Source organism: Calonectris borealis, chromosome 7, assembly GCF_964195595.1.
Source record: "Calonectris borealis chromosome 7, bCalBor7.hap1.2, whole genome shotgun sequence".
Classification (NCBI taxonomy): Eukaryota; Metazoa; Chordata; class Aves; order Procellariiformes; family Procellariidae; genus Calonectris; species Calonectris borealis.
The window spans coordinates 38,024,209-38,038,667 of NC_134318.1; the positions used below are offsets into that span (position 1 = coordinate 38,024,209).

Sequence of the window (14,459 nt, forward strand, 5' to 3'; positions counted from 1 at the left end):
AGGGAATGGGACTTCAGTTTCTGTAGACAAACAAAAGCTCTGGAAACCTGTGGACAAGCGGCCAGTAAGGCTGGGAAGGGTCTGCGGCAGTGACGAGTTTGCTGGTACATTTTCCAGTGTTCTCTGGAGAGGAGAGAGAAGGTATAATTACCCTTGTACTGTATAAATATTTAAAATCATAATGAGTCCTGTGCTATGGTGTTGAGATTTCCTTTCAACACTAGTTGATACACTATATCAACTCCTGCCTGCTTCCACCAATTATTAAAGTTGCTCCCTCTTGGAAAAGCTGAAAAAGCTTGCAGGATACAGGCTTAGCTGTTATCACTTTGGCTATGGTGCCTGGCTATAACCTCCTGCGGCTTTGCGGCTTGTGTAGCTGAAGGCTTCCAGGCCTGCGGGGGCCCGGCACTCCTCCAGGCACCAAGGGTCCAGAGACCACGGGCCGGAGACAGCCGGGGCCACCCGGGAGCCAGGCGGGGCTGCTCTCGCCGCCGGCGGGAGACCGTCGAGGCTGGGCAGCGCCGGCGCTGAGGGGAGGGCGCGCGCCCCTCCCTCAGACCCAGCCGCCCCCGGCCCCAGGGGGTTATCGCCGGTTATCCCCGCCGCGGAGGGCAAAGCGTCCCGCTGCCCGTCGGCCCTCCCCGCCGCGGCGCCTCAGCCCGGTCCCCTTCCCGCTTGCTCACTGTCTCTGCGGCCCTCGGGCTGTCTCCCTCCCCGGCGGGTGGCTAAGGGCTCCGGGCTGGGGGGACCGCAAGGGACCGGCGGGCGGGAGCGGGAGCCCCGCCCCTCGCGCTCCGCAAGCCCCGCCCAGCGCCGCGCTGCACCTTTAAGCGCGCGGCGAGATGCTGACGGGCAGCGTCACGTGCGGCGGCGGGGCCGGAACCGCGAGCTCGTGCCCGGCCGGCTGAGGAGGCGCCCCTCGCTGGAGCGGCGGTGCCGGGGCCCGCCGGCCTCCCTGCGGCGGCGCGCGTGCGCGCACCCGCGTGCGGCTCGGGAGCGCGCCCCGTCCCCGCCCTCCCCCTTCCGCCCGGCGTGCGCGCGCGGGAGCCGCGCGGCTGCGGAGCGGCGGGAGCGCCCCGCTCGCCTTCCCTCCCTCCCTCCCGGCGGCGGCGGCAAGGAGGGTGGCGGCGGCGTGCGAGGATGGAGCTCTTCCAAGCCAAGGACCACTACATCCTGCAGAGCGGGGAGCGGGCGCTGTGGTGCAGCCGGAGGGACGGCAGCCTGCAGCTGAGAGCCGGTGAGCCCCCGCCGCGGCGGCGGGGCTGGGGCCGGGGCCGGGGCGCGCCTCCGTGCCCGCTTCCTGTGTGGGGAAGGGCGGGCCGGGAGCCACCCGCCCGGGGTGCCCTCGCCGGGGGGCGGCGGCTGACAATGGCCGGGGAGAGGGTCGCTGAGGGGAAGGGCGGTGGCGGAGCTGCCCTCCGAGGGCGGCCGCCGAGAGCGCCCGGTGGCGGTGCCGAGCCCCGGGTGAAGGCGGGGGGCGGCAGGGCTTGTGCGCCAAGGGTCTCCCCGGAGGTGCCGGGGTCGGCCCTGCGGGGCTCAGCCCTGACCGCCTCTCTCCATCGCCCCGGTTCTCTGAGGGCAAGCCCGGGCTGCCGCCGCCTCCCCCGGTGGTGGCTCCGCGCTGCCGGGGGCAGCTGCCCAGCGCGCTGTACGCGGGGCGAGCCGCGGTGCAGAAGGTCACGCGTGTCCGGGCACCGGTGGCTCAGCGAGAAACGTACCTTCTGTGGGCTGAGGAATTGTTTTTCTTGCACGATGTGTTTGTTTCTCTGCGAAATAAAGTCGGGCTGCCCCTGCCAGCTCCCCGTTCTTAACCTGAATAGTTCGTAATGTTGAAATGCATCTGGTCACCCTTACTGGAGCATCATTAAATGAGAAAGGGCCATCTTGTGTTGGTGTCAGCCTTATGTAAGTGATGCTTGCCACAGTTTCTGATAAACGGTGATTGCGTCTTTGGACATATGTATTCCCTGGTCTCTTCTTTCACGAGGTGTCTGTACTTGTAAATTGCCCTCAAATTTTTTTAGTGACTATAGGCAGTGTAAGTGACAATTACAGAGAGGGACTACATGTATTAATATCAGGCGACAGAGAAGGTAGTGGGAACAAAAATTGTAGATAGAGTGAGTTGTGTTAACAGAAGTTTTGAAACAATGGTAATTAGAATATCCTGTCTGGGAGGTAAGTCAGTAAAGGTGTCTATAAAATGAAATACCATCCTTAGAAATTAGCTTGCTTTGAGTAATATATGTAGCTTAGATGTAAAGGACTACAGTGTACCTGCTTATAATTTAAAAATACTCTAAATATCTGGATGTTTCACCACAGGTGTGGCAGATTGCACAGATGTTACAGCTTCCGAAGACTGGGATCCATGTTATGCCAAAAAAGCCAGTTAAGCATGTATATGGCCAGGTTGGCGATCTGAGTACAGTACACTTCGTGAGCTTTTTTTAAAAGGCTGGAAAAACTTTATAAGTAAACATCAAATACCATTGTTATCTGTGTTTATCCAAAGAACTGTTTTTTTTCATACTGGTCTTTCTTGTGTTATGTTTTCATACTTGAGTCATGTCTTGTCAGTGCAATTTGTTTACATCTCTCAGATAAAATTACAGTCTGTCTCAAGTTGACATGACCTATTCTTGTCCAGCAGCTTCACTTATGGTTGAAAGTCCAGTAATACTTTGGTTTATAAATCGCCTTACAAAATAGTTGATGTTAAGCTAGCAAGCAATACTGCTAGTCAATAAAATGCATGTTTTCACAAGGGGGGGAAAAAAAACCCCTCCGTTTTATATTTGCAATAGTTGTAATAATCTGCGTAGGCATAAAAGCTCTTACTTGACCCAGAGTAATAAAAGCACAAACTAGTGAACTATAGTTCTGGAGATTGATGTTTGAAAGCTTTAATTTTTAAAGCATCAATTGCTTGTTTTCATGCAGCCATTGCTGTGATTTTTTTTTTTCTTTTTTTTTTTCCCTTGAAGTCCATTAACTTCATGGAGGCTTTGCTGGTGCCCAGCAGTTTGTCTGCATGCTGATGGCATTTTGTCCATAGCCTACCTTTAAATTTTCAGCCAGTGATCCCTATTGTGTGTGACCTACAGATTAATGAAAGGTAATATGATATTGAAGTCTCTTAGTCTGTTTGAAACTCTTGATTGTTAGTCACGCTTTGCCATTTCAATGTATTTGTAGTTTTGTTTTTCCAGTTCTGTCTGTGAATCATCTTATTGAAAGTGGGCTATAGGGCTGTGAAATGAAATACCTTAGTATGTTGAAAGTAAGCCCAAGAAAGAAACAGTTCTTTCAAGAAGTATTTCTTGGATCAATAGCTCTTGCTGGTATTAAGACAAAGCTGGATATCCTCAAGTTTACAATTTTATTATATTTGACCATTTATAATCAAGGCCACTGACCGGAAGTGAGTAAATAGATTACTGTGTGATGAGTCACCGCTGTATTAAAAAAAACAGTCATAACTTGTGTTCATTGACATGTTTAATAGTCGTCAAAAGGCTATAATCTAACTATGTGTCTTTACTTGTTTTTGAAGGCCTTGGTTTTATTCTGTCCCACAAAGGCGGCTCTGAATTAATCTTTACACATTCATGGATTGAAATAGAGAAAACTGGCAAACCGTGCAAAGTTTTGCTTTTATATGATAGGTCTGAATCTAAAGAGCTGATGCTAAGCTTTATAATACTCTCCTCCCTCAACTATAAAGGCATGTTCAGAAATTTGCTAGTCTTGAAAGCTGTATTTCTGACCTCTTTGAATCATGGAGAGAACATCTTGAATTAAAAAAAAGCAAAAAAACCTTAGTAAATATTTGCTATAAGCAAAGTCTGAGGTTGGCCCTAGTTTGAAGGATGTCTGCCTATGTTTACAAGATGTTTCTGGTGTTTTTTTTCTCTGAAGTGAAAGCACTAATGAGTCACCTGCAGGAAATCCATGAATCACTTTGGCATCATAGATTTTATTAGGAATTTAGCTGTCTACAGTGTACCTTTTTCAGCGTAGTGAAAAAACATGTGTTGTTCAACCATGCTTTAAATACCTTACATCAGGTCTTGATCAGGATTTCAGTCTTGGTTTACTCATGTTTATGCTCTGCTTGGCTGCTCCTGAGTGGTAGTTCTACACAGATTACATTTTATTCATGTTGTTGGTATAAGTTATGTATTTATATATGCATGTGTATACATATATAGAAAAGAGCAGAAATATTGAAGATACGGAATTCTCACAATTTTCTTATCAGCAGAAAAAGGAATGAGACTATTTTATGGGGTGAAAACTTCTATTATCATTGTGTTGGCCTTGATAATACTCCAGGCAGTAATGCCAGACTAAATAAGATTGGGAATAGTTGCTGCCAGAACTATTATTAGTAGCAATGCTTGTTCCCACCACCCTGGAGGAAAAAACTGAAATATTTTGAATGATACACAGATTGCAATTATTCTAACGCAACTTTTGGGGACGTCATGCTCAAAGACTCCATTGCTTCTGTCTGTAAGAGTGAAGTGGTGTTAAGATGTCTTACTTCTGGAGCTATAACTAGAAGTAAATGAGCACTTGTTTGTTTTAAACACTTCAGGAAATTAGTGTTACAGTGCTGATTTTCATCTGTTGGAAATGGTTGTGAATCAGCAACTGGAGCAATGCCTCTTAAGTATTTTTCTTTTAATGAGAGACGTGTTACCAGCAGTATTTTCAGAGTATCAGGGGACAGATTTCAGGTTAGGTTTCTTAGTCTGATAGTGCGAAATCTTCTCTGAATCACAAATCATAAGGCCATCTAATATTCTAGCTATGTGTGCTTGCCTTACTCCTCAAAGACGTTACAGGAGTCATGTAGAAATTCCTTGTCAGAATTCCTGAGCTGTTCTTCATGACTGTAGACTGGAGGTGAGGAGTAGTTCTTTTGTTTGAAGCTGAATGCCTGTAAATGCTCAAGTGAAGGCCTTGATCTAATGAACGGTGGAAGGAGCAATGACACCGACACTGATAGATGTATCAGTAGGTTTAAGGCTACAGAGTAGTCCTAAGCGTGGCTCTGAGGGATGATGGTTCCTGTGTTAACTCATGCTACTAAGTATTGCATACAAAACTGACTTCCTGAATTTCAGAAGTATGTCTTGGAAACTGCCTATCTATTCTTGAAAATGAATTCTGGAGGAGGTAGTTGTAGCTTTAGAAAAAGTCTCTGCATATTTCAAGTTACTTTGTAAGGAACCTCAAGCTGTTTTTTGACACTTTTTTAGCTGCAATGGTTACTGAACTGTTTCTCACCCTTGCCTGCTCATTCTGTTCCCTCTTTTCTGTACCCTTTCTTAGGTGTCAGCACAACATACTTGTGGCATATGTGACAAACCAGATGTCAGAACTGATCTGTATTAGCTGCAACCCAGCAAGAATGTATGCTTTAAAAAATCTTGAGCAGTTGGTTCCCTGTTGCTGCTTGCTCCTTCCCGCAAAAGAGAAGAGAGGACTAGGGGAGAAGAGTGGGCTGCTGTATATCCTTCATCTGATTGAATATTACGTACATTAGTCAATTCTGACTGTGAGGCGAGATCTTCAAATGTATTTACCAGAGATAAATTATTTTCTAATTTCATTAAGTAAGATCTACTTTGCAATTCTATCCATGATTCTTTTTATGGAGCATAGTAAACCTAAAACTGAGACTTAAATGGGTTGATAATATGCTACATCCTACCACGGTGAGAATTAAATAAATCTTGAGGTGAGATGTTGTTTAGTTTCCTGTTGAGTCTTGGTAGCAGATGACAAGTTGAATATAACAAGAGTGTCCCTGTCTCTTTTTTCTTCCCCTTTTCCTTATATGAAGAGGTCTGGAAATGCCAAACTTGTCCCAACTCAGATGCATAGGTGTCTTGGAATTCTTGCCCATACAGAAATGATTTTAAGTTTTAAATAAATACATGAAAAACCTCTTAAGCTTGATACGGTGTTGCTTTTTTTTTTGTGTGTGATCTGAAAGTTGCTTGCTTTGTGAAGAAAAAAGCTTTTTTTTTCTTTTCTTGCCAGGATGAATCTGTAATTCAGGTGGATTTTTGTGGCTTGTATTTTGCTAGCAGAGGTTAGACTCATCTTTGATCTCATGGATTAGTATTAACTAAATAGTGAATAGGAAATTTCAGGCTAACTGCACCTAAAATATTTAGAACAGAAGGCACTGACAGGTAGCAGCCTTTCAATTAAGAAGGGTCTGCATCTGTGTCAAAGGCTTGTGTTTTTTCGATCTGTAAATACTGTTGTTCGTAGTAGGTTCTTTCACAGTTTAACAGTGTGGGTGATATTTCAGCTCTATGTGTAAGGAAATATTAAAACTTTAAGTGACTTAAGTTTTAAACTGTCTGAACTGTAGTAGAATACGACAATTTGATATGCCACTTAAGTTCTTTCAAAACAACTATTGTAGATTGGAATGTGATTTTTCTTTTTTTTTTTTAAATGGTCTTTAATTGATACTCTTAAGCATACAGGAGAGACCTTATGTTGCTGAAGTTATGCCCCAGAAAGAATGGTTAATGCTGTAGCTTCTTAAGCTGAGAGTTTTTTGAAGACAATTCCTGAAGGTTTTGGGGGACTTCAGGAAGTGATTTGGAGGGCAGCGGGGCATTTGCTGGTAATGAAAGAGTGAGACTGACAACAAGAAAACATTTTCTGCTGCTTCTCTTCCAAACTGCTGTGTTGCATGGCAGCTGCAGCAGGAGCCCTGAGATGTCAAGGGGCTGCAATAACTTCTGCTAAATACTTCCCTCGAACTGTGAGACTTCTCAGACGGTGGTTTAGAATTTTCTTTTAGAGGCAAATTCTTCAGTGCAATATCAAACAGATCTCAAATATAGATTAATTAGATGTTGAATGTGTGTTTCAGAAACTCATTCTGATAGGGTTGCCTATAGAGACTCAGGGCCCAGAGTTTGGCAGATTGTACTTTTTTTCCCCTCAAATGTCTCAAAGATTTGAGACTACTGGTAAAGCTTTTTCATCAATGTTTAGAGGTTTCATGATTCAGAATGTTTAATGTTATAAAGTACATGAATTTTTAATATATGTAGAGGTTTTTAGAGAATAAAATACAAATTTGGTAACTCAAAATTTGCTATAAACTTGTGATTTAAAAAAGTAGTTTTGTTCATTGAATGTTCTGGATTTATTACAAAAATGCATATGGTTATTCTAGTTGAGAAATTCGCATGTGCAACTAAATCTGTATTTCTTGAAAACCCGCTATCCTGCTATGGTAATCTAACTTGATCTAGAATGATTTAACTTTTCTTTTTATTTAAACAAAAAACAACAACAGAAACTTTTCCCAGTTTATTTTCAGTTGTGATTTAGCCATATCACTTACTCTTGCAAGTATCATTTGCAAAAATCTTAACCAGGAAATAATACTTCTTGTAAGATAAGAGTGTGAAAACAGAGTCCACTGAGGAGGGGTGTGCTTATGGGTATGTGCAGGTTTTTCTTCACACTCCATCTGTTTAAACCTTTTGTGAAGTGCTCTAATTCCTGTTTGTGGAGTTAACACTTCCAGCTGATGGTCATCAGTCCTATCAGCTGATCATGTTCTAACTATATCCGTATTTGTTAAAATCATTGCACTTCACATGTCTTCATAGGAAACAAAGTAATAGGAACAAGTATCGTGAAGAGAAGAAATTGTTGGGTGATTTCTAGAGGAGAAATTTGGAAGTAATGCAAGAGCGTTTTTTATGAAAGCTCTGCATCAGTAAACAGGAATATTAATTATCAATGATCAGTTGTATATTCTTGTTCCAAATACCACTAATTCCTCTCCCAATAAAAACTGGGAGAGGATATTTTCTTGAAAAGCTGAACTGAAATGGATGGAATTTCACTTGAACACTTAGGTTCTTCCTTTTAAGGAAGAAATCTTAGTTGATTAGAAGCCTTGAAACAGTGTTCATTGTATCTTTGAAAAACTGAAAACAAGCCACTTGAACATACTTTGAGCTCGAAAATGTATGCTCTATTTTGAGTAATGTACTAAGTCTTCATCTTTGATAACGTGATAGGGGATAGTAGGCAAGATCCTACTGAGATGCTGAAGTAAATCACGTAAAATGCCAGCATTGTGCAAAACAGAATTCTGAACCAAATTTAGAAGTATATGACCTTGCCCAAGAGGTAGTTGCAAAATGTAAATGGAAAATGTGCTGGTCTGTCATTAATTGTTAACCTTCAGTTTGTTTTCTCTTCTTCTGTTTCTCAGTTTAGGAAAAACAGCAATCTTCCCACATATGGCTGATGCTTAAATTTTTCCCTATACTGAAATATCTTCCAGTAATGTTTAAATGCTTGTTGTCATTTGATTAAATAGGCAATTTGTTCCCAACAGTTTAAAAAAACAAAAGGGGGCATATGTGGTATGTGTGGCATGAAATCCTTTACTTTCTGTTCCTGAGACACATGTGCCAAGTTTTTGAGTGTAACTCCCTTATTTAGTGTTTGAAATGGTTGTTCTTTTTTTCTTTTTCTGCTTTTTGTTTAGTTGGGCAGTCTGAGAGGAAAGTTAATTATGGAGTGAGAACAAAAGGTGACAGTGAGGGAAAACCTTACCTTGCTTAGACTTGGCTCACCACAGTTATACCAGTATTTCTCTCATGGCTCTTAAGAAGCATTAACATAAGTCAGTTCAGTGATAAATAAAACAAACTATTCTTCAGAATTTTGAAATCCTTCTGCTCAATTAATGTTTATATTTAAATCTTTTGAGGATGGGATAGCTTTCTTGCATTCTCTTTTGAGTATAGCTGTAACTGTTAAGCAAACTTTTTAGAACAGCATATCTTCAGAACGAGTGAACGTAGTGTCTAAACTGTCAGTGTTGTAAGTAGGTTTGAATAAAATCTTCCTCCTGCCTTTCTGATAATTTCCCTCTTACAAAGTAAATAGGATTAAAAAAAATTGCAGACAACCTACTGCTTTCCTAGCTGGAAGAATATACCCACGAACAACTTGAGCTTTGTTGAAATACCAGCTGAAAATGGGAATGTGTGTTGGTCTGTAATAATATTAATTAGTACAGTGTTCTTACTTTTGGAAGGATAAAAGATTATTTCCTTACCTGTATCACTTCTGAGAACGCATGTGTTTACTAGCAGAGTTCAGCAGTGTAGCAGAATAAAGGGAAATTCTAAAGTAAAAAAAAAAAAACCACCCACTGGGCCTCAGTGGTTTAGCGCCTATTCGCATTTTAAGAGAGTCACTGCTGGTCACTTATCTGAATGGTATTTACAGGTTGTGGAAGGGGTGAGGAGGGGATTCTAATTTCAAGCGGTTGAAATGCATCTAACAGCTTGTTGCACACATTTAGCCACCTATAGCAGTGGTCTCAAAAGTGGGGTGCACACACCTCGAGGGTGCACAAGACAATCCATTGGGGTGTGGGAAGAAAATCTCTTGTACCATTAATAAAGATAAAATAACTTTTTAATACTGTTTATTTATCTCATCCATTTAAAACTTCTGTTTTTGTGTATGTTTTATAATGTATTACTACAGTAGAACATGTATATAATTTATAAATAAATATACATGTATTTGGGGTGGATGCTAAAATATTTTTTACTGATGTGGTACGTGATCAAAAATGTTTGGAGACCACTGATCTACAGGGTCAAATTCTGTTTGGAGGGAAGATGTTTCATCTGGTAACAACAACTGGTACAGGAGTTGCTTGTGTAATTGTTTGTAATACTGGATACTCTCCAGACAACTGAACACTTTCCGTATGTTTTTAAGCTTCCTGAGCAATGCCCGGTGACTCAGGGGATTTTATAACTGCAACTGAATACAAAGAGGTGTTCTTTATCAAAATGATTAGTAAGGATTCTTTTTTTATTAGGTACTTTCTCTGGTACTTGCATCCTGCTTTTGCAGCAATAATACAAACTTGCATTGTATACTCAGATCCCCACTGCTTTAAATCTGTCACTATACAACCTGAATTGTACTTGAACTGTTCCTGTTCATCTAGTCTCACTTTGAGATACTGAAGGGAAGTGTCCAAAGAAACGAAATCACTGTTTCATTTTCCTAGACACAAGCGGGTAGATGGGTACTTTGTAGTGTGCTGTGTTTCTACAGTTGAGACAGGCACTCTGTGAGAAACTTGCATGGAACTGCTGCTTGGAAAACATGGTTCTCGTCATTGGAGACTGGAGGATAAGGAGGCTTTCTAGCAAGGCTGTAAGGTGTAGTAGCAATGAGAAGACTAACTGTGATTTTTCTGAAATCCTCCTAGTGTAGCCTAGCTGTAGGCTTCTTAAGGTGGGGGTGTGTGTGGGGACAGACTGGGGAGTAGTGGAGATTTCACTTCTCTTATTATAAAGCAAAGCATTTCATTTCTAAGTGATTGAGGGCTCTCAAGACTATAACTTACAGGTGGTGCAAGCTGTGTAAATGACAAATTAAAGATAATTAAAACAGGTGAAGGAATAACTTGTTTAAAGTTTGGTGGAGAATATATGAGTAAAAGTTAGCACTTCATGACAATTAAGAGCTTGTACTTGTAATACTAAATGTCTTAATACTCCTCTATCTTTCTGCAATTCTAGTAGCTTAAATATAAATTTAGAAATCTGTGCTGAACGGAAAACTTAATTAGCCTAAGTTTGTTTGCGTAAGTAGTGCTTTATTTCCTACAAGAGAAAGAAGTTCAAGTTTATACTCTTAAGACTTCCCAGTTAACTTGTAATCTTTTAATCCTGGCTAATATTTCAGAACACTATTCAAAGATGAACTGGAACTTGGAAGCAGACTTTCTTTTGAAAAGCCACAAGAGGTCATAAGGGTCAAATAGTGCTAATAATAAAGTCCTGTAGTTGTCCTTGATCTAAAGCGGACACAATTTAAAGAAAAAAATTTCAAATCTATTTAAAAATAGTATTGAAGTTTTTTGCCTGAAAGTTAACACTTCAGGTGTCAAATGCTACATTAGCAGAGCTGAAAGATTTACTTTGGCTATTTACAGTGAGTTACTCAGCTTTTACTTTATATAAAAATGTCTATTGCTTGTATTGAATGGTGAGAATGATTGTGAGAATTGCGACTCTCTCGGGCTATGGAAAGAATTTTTGAGAAATAACATGCATTTATGTCTGTGTCTATACACTTACTTATAAACTGAGCTTGAAATTCAGTGATGTTTTGTATGTTTTTATACTGAGTGCACTGACAGGAAATACTTTCCAGCAGAGGTCCATTCCTGAAAGGCAACAAAGTTTGAGGAGGATAAGAGGAGTATACTCCCTGAACTACAGCAAGATTGGAAGATAAATAGTTATAGCTGTTTGATGGATTGAACCAGGCAGTGGCTCAGTAGTAAGGGCTGGATTCAAGTGATTACAAGTAAAATCTTTTTTTCTTCCTGCCTTCTCCCCAAAGAAAGCCGATAGCCTGCCTCCTTAAACTCTTCAGAGTTGCCTAGAGTCATTCAGTGTTGAGCAAGTGGCTTATCCCAAAGCAGCGGTTTGTTTTCTTATCAGAATTTGTGCCTGACAAATCAGGATCAACTGTTGGATCAACTCTGCTGGTGGTAGACTGGAGAAAGGGCTAGAAAGCAGTTTCGGCTTTTGATGCTCTTCCAAGTTACTTTTGTATCGCCTTTTTCAGCGTTATGTTTCTGTAAACACAAAGAATTAAAGAGACACTGTCTGGCATTGCATGGCCCTGCATCGCTGCTGGAAAGCTCTGAGGGGTGGTGGTGGAAGTAATCACATCAAAGCTGGTTTTGTTCCGAATCTGTGACGGAAGTTCTATTGTGCTGTGACTACAATGCTGATACAATCATTGTGAATGGTAAATGTATCGGCAGTGATTGTTAATCTCTGACAGGAATCAGCAAAAAGAGGCAACGCTTATTGCAATAGCTTGAATTTAGTTAGCAGGATAAGGGAAAGAATGAGCAATTTTGTACTTCGGGATGGAAACTTGGTAAGCAGGTACATACCTCAGAGTATTAAGGGCATGTGTAAGGCCTATCGAACCCTGGCAATTCTCTCAAAATACACTGAGGACACCAGAGAACTCCCCGAGTCAGGGAAGATCTTCCATGGGGCTTGGCTCGCTGCTTGTAGTGACTCTGTACACAGCTTCCTACTTTCTGCTTTGAAGGACAATGACTATTTTGACAGTACTCATTATCACCAGCACAATACTGTAAGAAGTCTGTTTCAACAACATTGCGTTGCAGTTTCAGGTTGGTAAGTCTTTATTCCTGGCTGGCTGAGTTTTAAGAGATCACTAGACGACTAGTATGACATCTATAGGAAGATAAGTTTGTGTGGGGAAACAAGAGTAACTGTATTGATAAATTGTATTTCGCATTATATCTCAAAGCATTCAGTCTGTTTTGGGTGTAGAGGGATGTCCAGTGTTTCCTTTGATAGAGCCTTGTGGTAGTTAATTCTTATTGATAAGGCATTTCTTTAAAAAAACAACAAAAAAAAATTCAAACTTGCCATGTGTTGTTTCAGCAGTCAGAAACATGGCCACATCTCTTATGTATGCTATCAAAAAACTTTTAACTGAGGACTTTCAGTTTTGTTTTGTATGGTTACTTTCCCCTGGGTTTTAAAAAGATGTCAATACCTTCTGTAACCTGTATCACTGTCTACCAACTTATGCTGCCTCTTAAATTCTGCTGTGTTTTACAGTTAAAGACTAATGTCCTACAGGCTTGCAGTTAACTTTCTTGGAGCTCTGTACATTTTAAATCATTACATAAGCAAAGATTAAGTGGTTATAATTTTCAAAGATACAAGATGGTAGCTGAAGATAGCTACTGTCAGAATTGCCAGACAGACTAAATGACTGCAATTGAACAATCTTGAACGATTTTACAGTATTAGACGAAAGTTGGAGACAGCTTCTTCCAAAACAGAGTAAATAGGACTGCATTCAACATGAAAGCCCATATTCTTTGGGGGTGGGTGGGGGAACGATAGTTAAACGTTTTAATCTGGCTCATCCATCTTGCATTTCCAGAGTGTACTCTTCAAGAGCAAGAGGTTCGTATTGGTATTTACTGCAGTGATATTTATTCAGCACGATTGGGTGAGATATGGCTGTCACGCAGGAAATTGAGCTAAAACCAGAAACAAAGTTCTAATCAGAAGGTCAGAACCAGATGTGTTTTATTTAGTTAAAACAACTTGCTTGCTTTTATGCTGTCACACATACTTTCCTATAGAAAGTTCTCTAGAAATAGTTTAAGGAAAAAAAAAAATCTTGTGATACTGTCACCAAAGAAAGTTACTGTGATTCCACAATTGGTATTTTTTCACAGCCTACAGGCATTTCTCCGGTAAGACTTCTTTGCGTCTAGGTTTTCCTGAACACTGAAAAAAACATGTTAGTCTCCTTAAATGTTGCTAAATATGTGTCCTTTTTTTCCTATGCCCTGCCTTCCCCCTGGAAAATTTTCTTGAAACAGTGAGCCTTCACTGTTAGGAGCTTGATAATCACACTTATCTCAAGAGCCAGCGCTGCCCAGCTGGTGGATCCATAGTTGCTGTCTTTAAACTCTTAAACTGTAATGTGCGTTTAACTCCAAATGCATTCTCTTTTTTTTTTTCCCAAAGCTCATCTATACTTTAAGTGAACACAGGAGTCAGAGTTTAGAGCCAGTTTCATTGTGCCTTTTTACTACTAGGGAGAAGTATTCCTGTAGAAGTCTTGGACATTGCGTCTGATTATGTCTAGGGTGACATATGTCAGAGTAACCCACAAAACTAGTAGAACAGCTACATAAGACTCACTTGTCGTACGGTCCCTGATACCATTTTCCTTATGACCTTTTGCAGGCAAGTCTAAACTATCATTTCCTTATATCTGTGATTAAAACAAAATCTTGTTTTCTCATTTTTTTTCCTCTTGTAAGCTACTAGAAGAAAACCTCACTTACTATCCAGAGCTTTCCTACTAATATCTCTTGTCATAGCAAGAAATCAGTGGTTTAAAAAGACTTAGATGGTATTCTAGATTACTAGGTTTGTAGTAGCTATGGTAAACCCTCAGTGGTTTGGTTCTTGAAATTCCTCCTGTGCCTAGCTTTTTTTGGCTGCTTGATGTATCTCGCTGGTTTCTAGCGCTCATAATGAATATGAATATGGAAGTCAATTGCAAAGATAGCAAAAAGTAGACGAAGTGTGAGACAATAGCTCTAGAAAATTTGCAGGGGTGAAGACAAGACTGGGATTGTGTGGGTGAACTGGGAAAGAAGGTGGAAGATTTGGGAGTGAGGAAAGCTGCCTCTGTTCCTCTTCCCTGTAAGTGTGATAGTGCAGATTTTCCACTCAGCATGCAGATGCTCTTGCCTGTTATTTGGACTGAAACTCTGAGCTCAGGCTGTCCTAGAACTTGTTTGGTATGAGCACAAGTCTTTGGCA

General features: G+C 41.2%; 1 protein-coding gene across 3 annotated transcripts in view; it reads left to right on the forward strand.

Annotated features, from left to right (window-relative positions):
- Positions 1-1,029: 1,029 nt before the first annotated feature.
- INPP5F (inositol polyphosphate-5-phosphatase F) overlaps positions 1,030-14,459 on the forward strand; it is a 47,301-nt gene continuing 33,871 nt past the window's right edge. For 2 of the 3 annotated variants that reach the window (XM_075155183.1, XM_075155185.1), the window contains exon 1: positions 1,030-1,240. In XM_075155183.1, coding sequence (XP_075011284.1) covers positions 1,144-1,240 — 97 coding nt within the window. In that variant the 5' untranslated portion in view covers positions 1,030-1,143. The remainder of the gene's footprint in view (positions 1,241-14,459) is intronic. The other variant, XM_075155184.1, reaches the window with a different exon arrangement.